The following is a 19,954-nucleotide window of genomic DNA, read 5'->3' as shown; positions in this document are numbered from 1 at the left end:
ATGAATCAATAACCACCTTTTGTGTGTGTACAGTTTGGACATAGAGAAGAATTTGGAGTCAGTAGATGTGCTTCTGCTCCCTTGGAAATCAGTGACAAGGCAACTTTTACTTCAAAGGTAGGACTGGATTCCTGAAAATATTATTTACATTTCCAGGAACAAGTGAAATGCATGCTTTCTCACTGCAAATCATCTCTTCCTCCTGCAAAAAGAGATGAAGCAGCATTTTCTGACCTTTTCTGTTCTGGTATTTCCCTATGTCTGCCCTTGTGGTTTCATCCTATGTGTTGCATTTGATGTTTGAGTGCTGATCTTTTGCTTTTATGTCAATAATAACATATGGGAGTTGAGTAGTTGAAGCACCAGAGTTCCTTGCCTATATACAATACCCTAACACAGTAATAACATTCTGCCTAAGATATTTTGGAGGTTCTTGATTTGTTATGTGTGTGCTCACATTTTAGATGATAAGTCAAGTTCAGTATGTGACTTTAGGAAGAACATAAAGAATGCATACAAAATACTGCACACAAAAATATTACTATGTTAGAACCATTCATTGTGCATTTTGCTACTTCCATTTACAGCTTAATTCTCTCTCTCTTTTTTTTTTTTTTTTAAGAATGAGGTTGGATAATCCACATTACATGACATTTTAAACATGACATCTTAACTGTATTTACTCTCAAAATTCTAAAATACTCAATTTTTGAAACACAGTTGTATAAATTAACTAAAACATAACCTAAATATTAAATAAAAATGTGGTCTTCTGCAGAGAATTGACTCCTTAAATGATCCTCTATTTGCAGAATCCACACCTAGTTTTGAGAACCTTCAAGATTTTTAAAAAGGCTTTTAACATTAAGAAATTGTATAATTCAAATGAGTAAGCTGATAGACAACCTATTATATGAATAAAAGTGCTTTATCTAATAGTAGTGCTTAGATTCCTACGATACTTTTCCAACATAATTTTAACAGTATTTTTTTAAATGGAAAAACCAGAAGAAAGTGTGCATATGCATTTTTTTTTTATGATTATAAAACAAAGCACAACAGGGCCTAGGAGAAATCCTGCACTCTCTCCGACTCTGGGTTTCTCCTGTATCCAGTTGCCTTCTGGAAAAGATGGATCATAATAAATAATTGGATCTGATTCTTTCCACTTGACAGGTGCTACTAGATCATGTCAACTCACAGAGAAGGAAGAAAAAGTTTCATCTTAACAGTTTCAATGAGATTACCATTGTAACAAAGGTCAGTAAATCCATTTTACATACATGTTTATAGCAAATCACGGAATCATTTAGGTTGAAAAAGGCCTTCAACATGATCAAATTGTCAGAGATTCCTAAATGAAATGCCTTTATGCTTCCTAGAAATATCTCTCACAACCCAAGGCTACACTTTTTATTAGGCACGAGCCCCTGAATTTCATTTTACAACTTGAATCGGCATATATTTGTATGTACCTCAGGAGTATCCTGAGAAACGTGATAAGCCCCAGCACTTCGGTGGTCCTACACTCTGCTTCTTCACACCTGGGGCTGTGCGGTGAGGCGCTGTGCGGAGCCGTGAGCAAGTACAGCGGGCCCGCCATGGCGCGCACGGAGCATCTCCGTCCGGCAGCCCTAGTTCCCGGTGCCCCTTCCCCTCCCTGGCGCTCGTTCTCCCCAACCACGTGCACCATTTTCCAAGCAGCGGTGCAGAGAGGCTCCCCGGGGGCTGCCCGTCCCTTCGGCTGCCAGGTGTGTCCCGAGCCCTTCATTCTGCCTTCCCCCTCACCCTGCTCTGCTTCCTCCGGGCATTTTGCTTTCCACCTGCCCGTTCCTTATGTAAGGCAGCTCCTGATGGGAGCAGGGAGGACCGTCACGCACAAACGCGCACATACATACATACATACATGCACGCAGGGGCAGGTTACACGCACGCAGCATCCCCCTGCAGCCGCTTCTGTGAACGCGCCCGATACCTTTTATCCAGGCACGCGATCCACTCGCCAGAGGACGCAGAATGGGAGGTGTGAGCGGCGACCATGTTGGACAGGGATCAGGTCGCCGTACACTCGGCTGGCGGCGGCTCCCCCCTCCCTGCCGGTCGCTCGGTCCGTCCTCCGCCGCTCCCAAGCTCGCTCGCTCCCTCCCTCCCTTCCTCCGCACGATGGGCTCGCCCAGGGCCCCGCCGCATCAGCGCGGCAGGTAGTGGGCCGGGCAGCGGACCCCGGCGGGACCCTAGGGCCGGGGCTGGACAGGAAGGCCAGGTGTGAAAGGAGGAGCCTCTATGAGCTCCCCGGTAGGCAAGCTCGAGCCCGATTTACCAGCACCCGCCCTTGCCTCGCCAGGGACGTCCTTGACAGGGTTGGTGGGAAAATATAAGGCGTTTAGTTAAAATGAGCAGCTCGAGCATACTTCGGATGCTCTCCAGACTTCTCCCCAGTGGTAAACCTACACTAGCTGGAAAGAAGGAGCTGTCCACGCATAGGGTTTTTTTCTCTTGAATCCTTATTCCAGCCTGCAGTATTCATCTTGTCATTTGCCGAGGAAATGAAGGCTCTGGTTTATTGCGGGTGAAAAAGGAGCAGGATGCATATGGTCCGAATAGGATTTAACAGCTAGAAGAAATTTGGCACACAGCAGAAGAGAGATGAGTGTGGTATCCAGTGAGAACCATTCACTCCCTTCTGTTGTGTTCCTGTGGCCTCCAACATGCAGTCATTTTGAGGATGGTGTGCATATATGACTTAAAGAACAATGAATGGAGGAAGAAATGCAGAGCGGCAGGTCTCCCTGGCTGCCAGGTTTTGCAAAGCTCTACATGAAATATTTTCTGCAAAATATTTCAGGATATAAGTTGTATCTTCCCATGTAATTTGTGTATAACCTTAGTCTGGAGTTCACAGTCAACACAACCTGCCTTGAGTAGCGTGGGAGAAAGATAGGAAGTCACACGAATCTCAGAAGGATGTTTGGGGTTATGTGCAGATGAGAGCAAAGTAACACTCAAAAAGTGCCTTCCTGCAGGTTTATAACTCCTCTCTGTTGTACAGCGGGGACACAAATGATTAATTCAGATGCTGATGTTAGCAATTTCTACAGTTCTCCATGGGCATCTTCTCTGCCCTCTGTTCTGCTGGACTAAGTGTCATTTCCTTGCATACATGCACTACTTTACATTTCACATCTGCCTTGAATGGTCTCATTTCTGCCACAGCTCCTTCAGCACTTCAACAGGAACAAATTTTACTGGCAGGGAACTGAACAAAATGATGAAAAAGAATAAATAAACTATGGAATCATACCTAGAAATCCCTTGTGCTGAAAGGATGCAGCAAGAAATTGGCAGAGCTCAGAGAATACCACAAAAGCCAGTTTTGTCTTAAAATAATTAAGGTGCATGCATGCCAGATGGATAGAGAAGACTGCCAGTCACTGAGATAAAGCTGCAGCTCTTACTTTGCTGTAATCCCTGGGGACAATGTGAGAAATTCTTGCATCTGAGCAATCAATCTATTGGTGGGAAACTGATACTTTCATTTTTCAGCATGTCTTTGGGAACCAACAGAACAAGATCTTCAAATATAAAAAACTCTTTGTTCTCAAATTAATGATTTATAGCTTATTGTGTACATTACAGGTGAATCAATAAATCTCACTCTTTTTGTACTTCCATTATAAAATATTAATCATGTTATTCCACATAATTACAGTTTTCCTTCCAGAACAATCACACAAGGCAGGCCTTAATGCCCTTTTCCCTTTCCACCCAGCTTAGGCTGCAGTAGATGCTCAGTCCTCCTAAATGACATCAGGCCTTTGAAAGAGCCCAGCAATCACTCCTAGCTAAAGGCCTTTTATCTTTTCTCCTGGGTAATGTTTCACTGACACAAACAGCATTACACATACCAGCACCAGTAGTTTTGTACATAGCAACATCTTAGCTCAGTCAGCAAGCTCATGACAGGTGTTGCATCTGTTTAGTGTTCCTTCAAGCCACCTTTTTAAAGTTCTTTCATACATGGATAATGTTTAACAACCCAACCACTAGAGGACAGGCTAGGCCTCCATAAAAATCATCAAGGAGTGATATTTCCTAGGTAAGCATATGGCTGGATGAAAATAGTGTGAGCATAGCAAGACAAGTCCTTTGGAATATTCTTCTAGGATACAACCAGTAAAATCTGTAATGGTGCTCATGAACCTTTGACCAAGCAACCTTCTTGCCCCGGGATAGCCCCCTGCAGTTGCCAATGCTTTGGATTCAAGGAACACGGTGTATCATAGAAACATGTAGACAGAAAGAAGGTACTGCTCAGCTGTCTACCTAAGTGGGAAGGCACTATGTAGCGGGCAGACACTGCTCAGCTAACTACCATTTTGTGGAATAATCGTCATGGAAGGCTTTAGTATTTCATGGATTGTGCAAGCTAGACAGGCTCAGAGTTAGCAAGGAATTTTGAGTGTATCTATACTCCATTTGGAAGTGTCTCAGTTGGAGAGCAATTAGAACAGAACAGTCCAAATATACCTCTGGCACTTGGACTGTGAATAATTGTGTGGCTTTCTGATTAAGACATGACAGAAACTTATGAAACAGGGAATAAATATTTGAGTGATTCAAGCATCAGCCTTTATTGATCAAACCATTTCCATACTGCACAGAAACATTAAGACCTCCTGACTACTGAAACCTGACCCCAGCTCCCCAGCTCAGTACCTGTTCTGAAACAGAAAGTACCGAATAAACAGTGTGTATATGTATATATACACATATATACATATATATATATATTGTGTGCGTGTATACATATATATATATATAATGACAAGTCAAACAGTGAAGAAAATCCTGTGACTTTGAAAAACTCAGACCATAACTAGCCTAGGAAACATATCTGAGAGTACTGGCCTGATGTTGATGAGGTCAAGTGCCCATTCACCTGTAAGAGCATATGCTAAAAGATGAAGCATGGTTCATTAGTTTAAGGCCTGTAACTCCCCTGAGTGCTTCATAGTGCCCATTCTTCATTACATATCTACGCTATGCATTCATAGAAAAAAGGAATTTTCTCCAAAAAAAATATCTGAGGCCTGATGTTGTTAATGTCCAAAAATACACTCATGCTCGGTCTCACCTGTATCTCCCTGTATGTTGTGCAAAGTTTCACTTCAGAAAACATGAAGAACTGTACATCATTAAAATGACAGGCAGTATGAAAATACATTTTTCAGAAATAGATTCTTCTTTTTACAATAATGGGACTCCACAATAATGTTTCAGATATAATTTCTCCTGATGAAACAGAAGGCTAATGGGACTTCATGCAATCTGATTTTTTAGGCGTGATTATGTAGCCAAATATTTGGGATGGCAGCTGCTTCTGAAGCAGATTGCAGCTGAGAAATGGAAATTTGCCATCTGAAAGATGAAATGGCTTTTTAACTTCTTAACTTTCCACATTTTACAAGGGACCATGCAGAAAACCAGAGATTCTTCCTTCTGGTGTTATTCAGGGAGCTGAGTTCCTTGGGTCAGGTAAGCACCTGGGGGGGGGGGGGGGGGGGGGGGGGGGGAGGGGGGATAATTTAGAGCTGGTTATCTGCTGTTGAGTTTCCCTCTATGTTTAAAAGAGAAACTATGGGAATTAGCAGGATTTCTGCTACTCTTCTGATTCTGATGTCAGACAGAGTAATGCTCAGCTTCAGGGCTCTTCTAATTCAGTCTGATTAGACTGAATCTGATAGATAGCACAAGGTATTGGCTATTCTCTTGTGTTTTTAAAATACATCCAGGAAATGGTAAGAGAAGGCTGGCTCTACAAGTTTTGAAATAGTCAAGTATTGGTTTCTCAAGAGGAATCTCAAGTTGGATAACCAAGTTAATTGTAAACATGTTTTATGTTTCTATACAGAAGCTGAGTTAATTGGAATAAGCCTAGAGTAAGCAAGTAAATTCTACATCAAACAGTGTTTAAGCTTCATGTATCAAATAGGTCCTGGATGTAAATGTAAGACTGTAGCTAACAGAACTACACACAGATTTATAATCCAGTAGTTCTGTATAACTAAGGTTGTGAGAATGAAGATGTATTCTCGTTTGTTAAAATGTTACACATACTGACTTCAAAGAAGTAATTTGCATTTAGTGGGGTAATAACTAAGATACCTACATATGATTTCTTCAGGTATTTGTATCCTATGATGGCTACATAACATGTGATGTACAAAGTCAAAATTGTCACATATATTAAAACTGTCAAGTCAACAGTCAATGTACTGTTTCTTTTTTCCTGTGCCAGTCCTTCAACAAACCATAGAAAGACAAATCAAAGGCTTTTAGTTTTTGTTTTTGTTTTTCCCTTCTTCAAGTAAGGACTTCCTTTCCTAGTGAGTTTCCTGTACTATTCATTGTCTTTCTTGCATCTGTTCTCCTCGCTGACTTAGGACAGCAATTCAGTTTTCTTCTTCATAAATATCGTGGCACCTTTCCCCTTCACCTATCATTCAGTAAACCCTGCTCCCATGCATCTCATGGTAGCTCTATTGTGGTATTTCAGAAAAGGTCTCAGTGTGGTGGCAAGAAAACATATGTGAGATACCAGGAAGAAAATAGGGTCTTGTGCTGCAGGCGTAGCTCAAACACGGGTTCAAGGTGGAGAAAACAGAGCTAAGGTGATGTTTAAGTGAAATGGTGAAGAACATATTCATGGCTCTTCAAAGCTGACTGGCAGTTTGCAGTTGTCTTTAGAGGGGCCAGAACTGTTTTCTAATTCCTTTAAAGCTGGAAGAGGAAGCTGGGCTTATGGTATATGTTCAAGTTTGTGGATACCTTACTTCTTAAATAAAAGATTGCTAAATCAGTGATGCTTAATTAACTGGTGAAGAACAGTGTTTTGAAAATGCAATACTTGTCAAAAATGTTCCTTTAATTTATTAGTGTTTAGATGGACAAACATCAACACAGTGGCTTTATCCAGAACTTTGTATGCACAGCTTAGGACAATATAAGGAATTTTACGATAAGTATATCAGGAAAATACTTTGCAATGAATGCAATTATAAGTGCTTGGTCTGAGTTCCTTCTTCACAAGTTAACATCCATGCTCTTGGCTAGACAGACATGAGTACGCTCCTGATCAAGGAGAGCACTAACTCATGGCCTGCCCCTAAATTAACTGCAGCTGCTATTAGAGTCATTAAGCTATTATGGATTGCTATGAGTAACTAGTTTTTATCATTTTACTGGGTGGAATTTGAGAGAGAGCCTGAGAATTCCTAGGAGCAAAGTAAGCATTGGGAAGTGAAATGCATTACTGTCTTCTCATGGATGATAGCTCAAAAAATTTCTAATGTGTAGAAGATCCTTAGCTCCTTTATTTTTCATAATATTTTTCTCTCCAGGCTAAATAAATTAGATTTAAATTTAACCTTACTTGATAACTGTAGGAAATCTATTTTGCCTGAAATCTATTCCTTATTTCTCCTAGCAATCAGTTCCACAAATTAAAAATAATTCATTATTTTCGCAACTATTATTTTAAATTAATGCTTAAGTACTTAAGCATTATTTGATGCAACATTCAGGTTTATCTGTTTATTTCTGTATTATTCATAAGACATGATATGAAATCTGTTGACTACAGTCTCTGTGGGCTCTTCTATGATAATTTTTAGACAGTCCCAGCAATAGAGACTTTTATTTAGCTGAGCAGCCACGCAGAAAATCTGCCACACCTCTCCTTAGAATTAAGAGCTTTTCAAGGGAAGAAGGGATGCAGTACTGAAATGCTTAGCAAATGAAGCTCCTATCCTGTGTTTCACAGGGGATTTATACAATCTTCCCTCTCTAGCTGTATTTCTCTCAATGCCTGCTGGGTTTTTTAGACAGAAGCAAGCAGTCTTCCATGTCCTATTGATTCCTTGCTTGTGAAACTGAAATGTGTAAAATGTTTTCAGCATCACGAAATAAACTCTCCTAACAAGCCTTATTGAAGAGTTCTACAAAATGGGAGCATTTAACTAGCCTTTATGTGAAATAATGGCATGATCCATTGTGTCTGTAAGTAAATCTTTAGTGTGTTCTGTAAGTTCTGGTTTTCCACGATTTCTTTCAGTCAAGAAGATAAATGAGTATGGGTCCAGTTTGGTAAAGTGAGCTCAGATAATACTTGCCAGTGATTTTTTGTGTGAGTAGCGATTTCATTAATTCTTTCAGTGAGTGTTAAGGATGTTCTGCAAGTCTGAGGCTGTACTTTTCAAGTAATCACTAAGCTTTTTCATTTACACCAGTATTTCACACAACTCTAAGGACAGGAGTGTAATTAGCATCACATGACTAATGAAAGCATTCAGTGCTTTGTATTTACTTGTACAGTGTAACCTGTTATAGGTCAAGAACTTTGTCTCTGGACGTGACAGTAAACATGTATATGTTATATTTTGAGTCACTTCCATGCAGTTGTACTGTTCTTTACAGTAAACATTGTTACTGCAACATTTGGTTTGCAGTGCTGTGGACTACTTCTGTTTTTCTGAGATCCAGATGGGGGCACCAACACACACCCATGAAAACAAATTATGGAATTAGGCAAATAAAAGACAAATACACTCATTTGTGTGGTAAAAGTGTTCCTCAGATTTATGTAATGTTTATAGTTATATTTTCAGAGTTTTCTGAATGTGCCTTACAATAAATCCTGTGGCAAGTAAGTTAGAGCAAGTGGCTAAAGAATGGGCTGAATAAATCATAGTGAGCCCTAATAATTTATTCTGTCTAAGAAACAAAAGTGAGCCAGTTGGTAAGTGGGGAAAGAAATGACCATGGCTGTGGGCTGAGTTGGCAATTGATAGTTAAGAAGCGTGATGTTGAGCTGAGTAACAGCTATAGCAGCTCTGCGGTCAAACAGCAATCATGAGATGCTACCTGTGTGCAAAGAACCTGGATAGATGAAAAATGATGACACAGAGCAAGCATAAATATAATAAATATTTTGAAGTATTTTTCCACATGTAATTTATATTGGCTCTAAAGAAAAACTACAAAAATCTGAAAGCTTGAAGTGGATAACACAGAGCAAATCTTTACAGGAGTTTTCTGTTGTCTTCAGTGTTCTCGGTTTTTCCTGATGGGACTCCCCTTTTCAGATTCTGCCTTGTCTCCTGAAATAAGCAACATTCATGCTTGACAGCAGCTTTTAAATCATCTTGAAGTGCCTATTTTTCTTTGCTGCTTTCATAGGGGAAGGATGGTAAGAGTAGACAAACAAAAGCGCTAAGACAGAAAGCAAATGAGTGACTAGCACAAAAAGAGTAAGAGGTGAGCACTAGACTGGAAAGAAGAGAGATTTCTGGGTCAGAAGTTCACTGAATCCAAGTTTGTACAAGATCTGAATTTCTCAAGGACAATAAGGCGGAATCGCATTTAGAAAATTCCATGCAGATAAAGGGAAATGAATTTACTAATGGGGAAGTAGTGGGGACAAAGTAGTCTTAGACATTAAGCAGAAGTAAGGTTTCCAGGAGTAGCTAAGAAACACAGTGAGGAAGCACCTTCTCGTTGGCCTAATGTCTCATCAACTATGAGGTATTTGGAATTGTTCCAGTAGAGGGAAAGAGAATTGATAAAATTACCCAGTTACTGACAGCCTGTATTATCCTTCCATATCTGCAACTTAACTCTGAAAAGTCAGGGGCTTTTTCCATTCTAACATTTTCTGAGCCTTTTATTTTTAGCTTTCTTGTTCTGTTTTTGTTGACTAAAGCTGCATTTCCTTAGTTAGATCCTCTAATACTTACTAGTTTGGCAAAGGCTGACTAACAGGCCATGGTTCCTGAACAATGTCATTAAAAATTTGGAGGCTTTTTTAAAATTTTGGTGCCTTTGATGCAGTGTTGAAGGTCTTCTAGGGTGAATCCAGTGTGGGTAGAAGTATAGGTACTACTCTTTTTTTTTCCCCATGTCAGTCACCATTTTGTCAGAGCACTACTCTGCTGCAATCAGAATATTGGCAGGAAGTTTCAGCTTTTACTGCCACACCACTAAAATCTGCTTCTGCCTTCACAGGCCAATGTAATAAAATAGGAGGCACTACTTTTGGAGCAGCTCTTGTAAAATGCTTTAAGTTTTAAGGTAAGGTTTCTCAGAAGTGAGGGATGTACATTGCATAAGCGCATGCTGCCTCTCACTAACCTTTCTCATTTCACCTTGGCAGAGGAATGAATTTTTTTCTAGGCTATCCTTTCTCAAAGAGATGAGGTTATAGTATCCTTCTATTGAGAATGTATTATGCAAATCCACCAAAAACACTGGAGTTATTTCTTAGCAGACAAACTAGGGAAATATGTGATTTGTAACAACTTCCATTTTTTTTCGGAGGCATTTTTGGTTTTGCTCTCTCTAAGCCAAGAAATAGCATGTCATCTAATTATAATCTTGTATAATGTTTCAGTGCTTGAAATTCACATAGGGCTACTTTTTCTCTGGGAGAAAAGACTACGGATAACATACCACAATCCAATTACAGCAATGTGTGGATTGAAATAAAAATATTTAAAAAGATGTTATGAAAGATTTCATTTTCATTGTATAGCAGAAACACATCTGCTGTACTTTAAATACTTCTTAGCCATGCCAAAGGAATACTGTAAAAAGAAAATTCTTTTATGTGCTTTTCCTTAGAGTTTACTGTATGAGAATATGGAAAGAGCCTTTTCAGTAGGAAAAGAGGCATCAATTGTGATAAGTTGGCATTTCATGTTTGCCCTACAGCTGCCTTTTGTGAGTACTATGGAAATAGAGTCCTATCTCTGGATTTCTGGCCTGATCTCTTTAAAATGCTGCATGTTTCTTAAAGGGTGCTGAAGAAGAAGGAAAAGAGGCACACTATGATGCAGGATGAAACCTGTACAAAAGCACAACAGTGCTGCACTCATTTCTCACTCATGCATTTTCAAGTATTAGCTTAATTTTATTGGGTTTTTAAGCAGAAGGTGTTTAATATCTAGATCAAGATGTACATCTCCACAGATATTATAATAGCGGCTTGTTTTGGAGGCATGCTGGAGTTCTGGAATTAATGCTTCAAGCACATATGAATTCCAGTCTTGGGTCTGGAGTAGCAACCTTAATTACTTACAAGGTGGTGATTATAAAAGACAGTATCTGTCATTCATTTACTGAGAAACTTCCACCTTTACAAGCTGTGTGCTAACACAGTAGACTCGGTATTAAAAAGAAAAGTCTCCAGCAAGCAGTCAGCCTTCCATCCTGGAGTTATTTACATTCACATACCTGTTATATATTCCTAGCAAGCACAAGTACAGAATCCTTAATTTTGGTCAAGTAAGTTTATTCATAGGATGTTATTTAAAGGCTTTGGAAAAAGTGAAATAGAATCTGTAAATCAGCACCCTAAAGCTGCTGAATACAAGACATATGAACACATTTACTTTGTAGGTACAGAAATTGCTAGCACTTTTGTACTACTGAAAATCTCTTGAAGGTAGTTAATGTCCTAGATACAAACTGTACAGTTGCATGGGGTTTTTGCACTTGCAACTGCTAAAACATGAAATCAGTTTAACTGTTGTTATTTTCTAATGTGCTCTACATTTTCAATTATTTTGAAAGCACAACTTATGAAAATTCTGCTTGTTTTCTGGCAGAAGAATATGTTACGCCTTAGCAGACACCTCAATTATAAAATGCTATACAAAAGGGATTTGGAAGTACTGTTTTCATGATTCATTTGGTAGTGCAAGAAGCTTATGAGATTTGTGTGTCTTCTAATACTTTCATTCTGGTTTCTTTAAATCTTTACTGTGTCTTGGTTTAGAAATTTAAGCTATTGCCTTTTGTTTTAGGAATTCTTATTGTTTTAATTTCAGTTTTAAGTGAAACCTCTCATTTCTTCACCATGCACAAAGTAGGGTTTCTGTGCTGTCTTAACAGCTTTTCAGATTCTTCGTAACTCAAATAAAAAGGGATCTGAATGTGAATGAGTTCAGGAGTGTAGCCAAGTGACCTTATCATCCAAGTGACCTTATCAGCTAAGTGACAGTGACCCTAGTGCTGCTTTGTAGAAATATTATATTCTTTTTCTGAATGTTTTTGCTGTTTAATATTCGACTGCAATGAACAGAACTGTTCTCTCTGTCCCTACTACTGCAAAGTATGTACTACCTTCTCTAACATTACCATAAAAACAATTTGCAAAGTGAATTGAATTCACCAGTGTGCATGGCCCATGCCTTTATTCTTCACTCTATGAATATAATTAAATTTGGCTTTAGACAGATGAATAAATACTTTTAAGTGAACTGCACAGCAATGTATCAAAACAGAAATGAAAAGACCATCTGACTGGGAAATGTGTTGGAAAGCTTATTTTGAGAATTCCAGAAATCCTCTTCAAAACAAGGTATCTGAAAATAGCTCTTTTTTTTCTTTCTTTTTTTTCTTTCTTTCTTTCTTTCTTTCTTTCTTTCTTTCTTTCTTTCTTTCTTTCTTTCTTTCTTTCTTTCTTTCTTTCTTTCTTTCTTTCTTTCTTTCTTTCTTTCTTTCTTTCTTTCTTTTCAGTTTCTAATAAAAATAGTAAATCTCCTTAGAATGGAGAAATTAGGTAAAATTAAATCAGACTTCTCTTGAAGATGAATACAGCTATTGGCTCACAAGTCACTGAACAATAATTTCTTGGAGGTAAGGGAGGCTTGGCTGTCAGCAAGAAAATGAGTTGCTAATTACCAGATAAAAAAAATAAATAACAACCTTCCCTCCCACCTCCAGCAGTAGGATTAGAAAGTCTTTCAATATGAGACTACAATTCTAAAAATAAGAGGAAAACAAGAAAAATGGAGAACACTCGTAGATTATTCAAAGCTAAGCATGGTTACGTTATTATTTTAAACAGTGTCAAGAAAGATCTGACACCATTTTTTAAAATAAGACAAACCAATTTACATTTAATGTTCTTTTCTGAAAATTCTTATACATTTATAACATCAGTCTTGTAGATTACCTTGGATTTCAGTGGAACAGGACAATCAAGTGTACATTTGCTGTAGTCTTCATGTCATCATGGATTTTTCCTTCTTCCTTCTGTAAATCATTTTCAGATGGTATTGTATTATCACTCTTAACTTGGGTCTGAAAAATAGCAGTGAGAAGTTTGTCACTATTTTCCAATTTATAAGAGCCAAACCTAAAGGGTACTTGAGGCAGTAAATTAACTACTTGTCAGTGATTACTGGCATGCTATTAGAAACCAAAATAATTTCCTAAAAAACAAAAACAAAACTGCTCAACAGACAAAGCAGTGATTTCCAGCTACAGCCAAAAGCCTCCTTTCTGTAAAGGTGGCACATAATGATTATCACTTCATGACTGTTAGTTCTAAGGAAGCCAACAACAACAAAATTGTAGACCAGCAGACTAAGAAACAGCAAAACAACTACTAAAACAGAATAATCATGTTGAATCCTTAGTATTCTCTATACTGCATTCTTGCCCTTTAACAATTTTCTTTATAAAACTACTTGTGTATTCAGAGTAGTAGAAGAAATATACTGATATTTAAGGATGAGAAATGTATGTGAGATTTCATGCATCCTGTAATGTGGGTATAAAAACATGGCTTCAGGAGTACTGACTTTGATTTGGAATAACTCACTTTCTGAAAGGAGCAATTGGTGGTGATCTTCATTGTTGTTTTTAATGTATCTTTAATACTGGTTCCCTGTGTACCAAGTTTACCTGTAGAAGACTTGATCAGCCACTGATTAATTCGCTGTTCCCTGTAGTAGTGATTGCTGTTTCTGAGCTTCTGAGCTGGCTAAATATTTTTAAGTAAATATTCTGAATTTATCATGGCTTATAAGGTCATAATTTCATTATGCAAAATTGTGCAATTTGATTTATAGTGCAAGAAGGCTTGAGAATGTTTTTTACAATTGTTTATCTAAGTCATATGTTCACTATTTAAGTCAATATCACTGTTTCTGTTTACAGATGAAAGTGCAAATGTAATATTTGAAGATAAGCTACGACGAATTTTAAACATAATGGTTAGCCCCCCTTTGCTTTTCAAAATATGATCTCACACAGTTCTGCTGTGCTGAATGCAACTCTTTGAATTGTGAAATGGTCTCAGAATTTTTAATATGCCAGGGATATTTGAGTACTACCAACATGTGATACATGATATGTCATTCAATCCCTTCTGATAAAGTTTTTGCCTGTGTGCTGTCAATGGATCTACTTGTGCCATTTGGATGTTGAGTTCTTGCAAATACTCTGAATTACTAAGTTAGTTCAGCTGGCACTATAAACAAACTGTTTGTGTACCAAGCTGCTTTAGCTCAATCCCTTCTGATTCAATGTTCTGAATCCAACATTGTCTTCATCTCTTGATTCTCCTTGGTAGAATTAAGAATAGTTATCGTTCCATGACAATTTTGCAGCTCAAAATGAACAAGATTGAAGTAATCTCTATCCCATGCCTTTCCTCCAGATGTGTTTACAGCACAAAGTGGAGGCATTCTTACCACGCAGGGCTCCAGAACAGATGCAGGTTGACTATTCTGAGTAAGGGTCACAGGGTTTCATATTTCCTTCAGTGCAGACCTTGTAATACTTGGTGAACATTACTCATCTACCGGGTTTCTGCATGTTGCCCTTATTTGTATGGCTGGAAGGAGAATTTGCTTTTTTGGTAAGCTGGAGTGGCTGAACACAGGTTTAAAACTGGTCTCAAGTCAGCACCAGCCTTGTGATGCCATTAGTACCACCCAACTGACTGCCAGCCTGATGAACAAATTGGCTGTGTTTTCTCTGTATGGCAGAGTAGTGTTAACAGAGGAAGAAATGGGCCAACCAGTGGGAACTTCTGGCAATTAGTTGAACATGGATGCATTGTTCAGTGCTGACTCTGCAACTTGGCATTTACTATTCATTGCTCACTTATGAAGAGGTATATTGGGTATGCATTTAACACTATTTGAGTTTATAAGATTACATGTGAACACATGCTTGTAGCTGTCAGGACTAGAAGTTAAAATATTTTCAGTGAATTCTATTGCCAACTAAACAGAAACTGTATCCAAGCAACACAGAAACAGCACTTCAGTTATTCATGACTTGGAAATATAATTTACCTGATATCTGCTTCCCCCTTAACCACCACTTTAACTGTCCAGATTTACTTGGCCTGCTTTATTTTACTGATCTGCAGTATGGTTTATATATATATATATATATATATAAACAAACATAAAATATATGTGTATATATAAATGTTTGTTTTATATATATATAAAACAAACATTAAAAACATAACATAAAATAAAGCCAATGTGAAGCAGGTTCATCTCCACCACAAAAATCAGTAGAACTGTTTGATAGCTGTGTGATAAGGCACAAGATTTTTCCTAAGTAGTTTCATTTGGAGAACAACATAAGAAACAATTGAAAAAAAGTTAAAAAACAAGCTTTGCAGTTACATTTCTTTTTGGCCATAAAACTGAGGGTGTTTGGGGGGGGGGGAGGCTTAGAAGTTTAGGGCAGTCTCATAAGTATTACCACTATTCCAGAAATACAGGCTTTTATCTGTGCTTAATTTAGTAACCCATCACTTGAAACATCACAGAGGTCTCATTCTGTGCTTCACAAAAAAAAAAAAAAAAAAAAAGCAACTATTGATTAAAAAGAGATTTAACTAATTTTTATAAGTAGCTGTTTAAGAGACTGGACAGCAGAACAGCAGAATGAGACACCTGATCTACCCTGGGTTCTGGGAACAATCTCACAGCATTAGTGCTGACCTACATGTATTTTGATTAGCTCTCACCCACTGGCATTCAGCTATTCTGTTTTCTTTTGGAATAATGCATGTTCCTGAAGCACAGTAATTAACCTTACACAGGCCTTTCCCCTATTATATATTAATCACATTTGTATGGACTGTACAGTTTATCACTGTAACTTTTCCCATTTCTTGTTTTTTTACATGTGTGTGAGAATAACTCTTTACTACTTTTTGTCCATGACATTGTATGGGTATGTAACTTGATGGTTACTACTAGGATCAGCTACCTTTATAAACTAAATGTGCCTATAGGCAAAAAAGGCCTCAATAAAAGCAAAGTATAAAAGCAAAGGGCTGATTTGTGGATGAGTGTGGTAAGAGGCCTGCCAAGAGGACAAAGAACTTTCATGTCTGTAAACTGCAAATGAAAGTATGAGAATTATAAGCCTAGTGTTCTCCTCAGGCTGTTGTCTTCCCCTTTGTTTGCAGGCTTTTCAGAGACTTATTTTCCAAAGTCACATTTCTGGTGAGCAGCAATCCCTTCTGGCAGGGTGTGCTTGTGTCCCTCAGCCTGTACCTCTGGTCATTAGCAGTCTTGAGGAAAAGTGGGTGGCTCTCCTGCTTGGCTTGAAAGCAGCAGAAACATGAGATCTGGCAGATTTCCTGATACAGCCTGGAACCTGGGTACTTGATATCCTGAGCCTATTTGAAAAGAGTAGGAGGGAGATGGAGAAATACACTTTTTCAATTTATCATGTCTATTCAGTAAGAGGTTTGGGGAGTTTGTTTCTTTAAAAAAAAAAAAAAAAATCTAATTTCTAAAGCCAATTGTCTTTTATGTGTTAAGCTTTAGAGAGATTTTTTTATTATTATTACGGAGCTCTTGATATGTTGACAAACAATTTCATGCTCTAAGTAGTTTATGAATAAGTACTCTCAGCCCTGGCAATTGTAAGAAGCAACACCTCACATAGCCTGATTCCCTACTATATAAAATGCTACTTTTTGGCCCACATGTGGAGGATGTCCTGCTCATTGAAGCTATGAGGTTCAGATAGGCAATCTTTGATGCCAAATTGATCATCATTGTAAATATTATAGGGCAGGGTGGAACTTAATTGATTTTTTTTTTTTTTAAATATTTTAAATTAACCTGAAAAGTTAGAAAGTGTCCTTCTTATTCTGTTTTCCTGATTAGCAGAACAGTGATGCAGTTAGGAAACTGTAGTCAGCAAATGGTGCTTTTGTGTATAGGATTGATGTACCTTATAGCACTTCTTAAACCTATGCTGAAGGTTTTGACCTGTGCCACTTAGCAGCATTGTTCTCTCCCACACCCTCTCAGGCTCACCTTGCTACTGCTGCCTTAAAGTGCTCGCTTACTACAGCGGCTCTGGTCAGCAGTTGCAGCAGCTGCAGGAACAGTGTGTTCAGCATGCCAGACTGAAATTCATGTTTCAGGAATGTCTCCTGGGGGGGTTGAGCAATTCAGTCAGATTCGTAGTTAAAAGCTTTTCACTGTAACACAATTACTCTGCAGTAGAGAGGAGGAATGGCCGGCACTTGTTTGCTATGAATGTGCCTTGCCAAACCACTGTTATGAAATCCTCAGGTGAAAATCTCACTGAGAATGGGGTTTACCTGTGCTAGAATTACAGGCTGCTAAACTGGGGCTGTCAAGGGGGAAAGGAGAGAGCAATCAACAACATTGTGTTAGCATCGATACCATGTTGCCCAAAAATATTGCTACTGTCCAGCAGAATCTCATCTATGCTGGGAAATTGTGGATTTGGGGTCATTTAGAAAAGCTTTTTTTATTATTATTATTTTATTTTTATTATCATACAAAACACAGAAAGGCTTTGCAAAGAATAGATCTGCTTTAGACAAGTGGGGTGTTCTCTCTGTCTGTGATATGAATTTAACTGGCCTATAGCCATTGGGTTTGTAATTTCCATCAAACGTTCTGCAATTCTGGCTTAGTCTGAGTCATGGCCAGAAAAAAAAAAAAAAAAAAAAGAGGAAACGGCCACTGTCTGGCCAAACTGTCTCATCTTAAAATACCAGTACTGTGTATTTTTCTGCTTTGGGATTCCCACAGTCAAGTCCTGGACTCCCAACCTGCTGGGAAACAAAAGCATAGTTATCTAAACTTGGTCATCTTTGGAGCAACTTTCTGCCTCCTTGTAAGTGAAACAAAGGCGCACACACAGCAAGTGAGGCAGAGTGTTGAAGAATGCATATGCTTGTGGCAGTTGTGTGAAGCAGTGTAAGAAGAAAAGATTGAGAGATGCTTTGGATGCTTTATAGATTATTCACTGATAGAGCCAGAGACTAGAATGGTAATTATAGCTTAGTGGAAGCTTGGAAAGGAGATAGACTGGACTACAGTTGGATTTCAAGTGTTTGTTTCCAACTCAGGTAGATCTAAGCAAAAGGATAAAAGAAGAAGGAGAAGAGGTAGATAGTGATGTAAGCAGAAACATGGAAGGAAAAATCTGTGAGTGATAGAAAGGGAAGCAAGGGAAAGCTGCCAGGAAGATGTCTTTCGGGACTTTCAGGTGTTCATTCAAGGGATCCACAACATGAACTTGGTTTCTTATCTAAGAATATCAAAGGAATATCTTAACTCCTTGTGAATGTACTCATCAGCAAGCAGTATGACAAAACACCTAAGCCAATGCAGAAGTCAGAATGGGCATAAAGCAAAGGGCTTGACTAGTTAGATCTGCGTAACCTTTTTGGTTTGCAGATATTGCTGTCTATTTTTTGGCCTTACACAAACCCTCTTCAGTCACATAACTTGAGGAGTCCCAAGCATGGTTTTTCTCCTTTCTACATTTTCTTCTGTTGTCCAGAACTGACGTTTTCAAAAGTATACCTTGTGAAGTTTTATGCAGGTAGGTAGTCAGTGCTCAGAGAAGAGACTATTCATAGCCTTGTCAGATAAATCTGAAATCTACATATAGGACAAAACGAACCTGATGTTACAGCAAGGTTTCTGGTCTGGACAGAGTGATAAGGCAGAACATCTGAAACAGAAGATGGCTACTGAATTTTTGTGATGTTAATTTTGAGCTGGTGGTCCAGGTGATACTTAAAGGCACTGGGCTCATTTCGTCCAATCTGCAACAGAATAAGTAGCATACATTTGTCAAGTTAAACAAGAGAAACATAAGAAACAGGACCAAAAGAGTAGGAAAACATGAAATACAGCCTGAAATAGAAGTAGCAGAATGATTGCTAGAAAAAAAATCCATAATTTAGAACTGAAACCTAGTGATGTTACACGCAAAAGCCATCAGCGTTGTTGTTCAGATTCTCCTATAAGCTCAAAATCAGATCTTCATACATTCTCTTCCGAGATCCCTGCTCTTATCATTAACTTCTTTTCCAACAGAAACAGTTTGCAGAGTCTCAGGCACGAGATAACCATGTAGGCCAAGAAGCTGTAACAATAATAAATACCTTTTGTGTCCTTCAAAATGAGTCATGTTTTTCAAAAGGTAATAGGGATTTAGTCACAATGAACAGGCAGTGATGATTCAGCAACTACATCTTCAGCAGAATGTCAGACAATCTGCACTGAACTATAAGAATGCATCTGTACTGATCTCATGGAAATATACAGGGTTATTTTTTTCACACAATCAGAAGTGAAAGCATTACTCAGAATCAGAAGTACAGAGACTGATGAGCAGCCAAGTTTCCCAGCAGACAAGCCTAATAGATTTCTAAACCCTCTTTAAGTCTTATTTGCATCCTGGAAGAATGTTTTCATAAGAGATTATCTGGATTCCTTTAAAGTAATGTACTCCCATTGTATAGCTCCAGGTGACTACTAACAGTTTAAACCATACTTCTACTCTATTCTCTGCTTCCAGAAATACTCAAGAATGCATCAAATGTTAAAGATGTGACAGCTGATCACAGTGAATGCTAGTCTTTCAGAAAGTTTGCTTATAGATGTTTTTAGAAAATACTTGAAGATAAGTAATGTCTATTTTTGTAGCACCTAATAGAAGGTTATGTTTTAGATAGATTGTTTCATCTATACTGCACCAAACAAGGATGGCTTTTCCTCCTGGAGTCCCATTGATTTCAAGAGTATAGATATCAGTATCTATCTATATTGTACGGACATTTTTAAGATTC

The 19,954-nt window shown here is 38.3% G+C and overlaps 1 protein-coding gene and 1 long non-coding RNA gene across 3 annotated transcripts in view; both read right to left on the bottom strand.

The window, feature by feature from the left end:
- Nucleotides 1–2,553, bottom strand: part of RAPGEF4 (Rap guanine nucleotide exchange factor 4) — a 135,769-nt gene extending 133,216 nt beyond the window's left edge. The window contains exon 1 of one of the 2 annotated variants that reach the window (XM_015868498.3): nt 1,976–2,553. In XM_015868498.3, the coding sequence (XP_015723984.1) occupies nt 1,976–2,040 (65 nt within the window). In that variant the 5' untranslated portion in view covers nt 2,041–2,553. The remainder of the gene's footprint in view (nt 1–1,975) is intronic. The other variant, XM_015868497.3, reaches the window with a different exon arrangement.
- Nucleotides 2,554–18,791: 16,238 nt separating this feature from the next.
- The window catches only part of LOC107316712 (uncharacterized), a 43,035-nt gene continuing 41,872 nt past the window's right edge, over nt 18,792–19,954 (bottom strand). The window contains exon 4 of the long non-coding RNA XR_014947972.1: nt 18,792–18,925. This is a non-coding gene — a long non-coding RNA (uncharacterized LOC107316712). The remainder of the gene's footprint in view (nt 18,926–19,954) is intronic.

This window comes from Coturnix japonica, chromosome 7 (genome assembly GCF_054131305.1).
Source record: "Coturnix japonica strain WE chromosome 7, WE-NBRP24, whole genome shotgun sequence".
Classification (NCBI taxonomy): Eukaryota; Metazoa; Chordata; class Aves; order Galliformes; family Phasianidae; genus Coturnix; species Coturnix japonica.
Note: the sequence above shows the minus strand (reverse complement) of the source record. Positions and strands in the feature narration are given on the sequence as shown.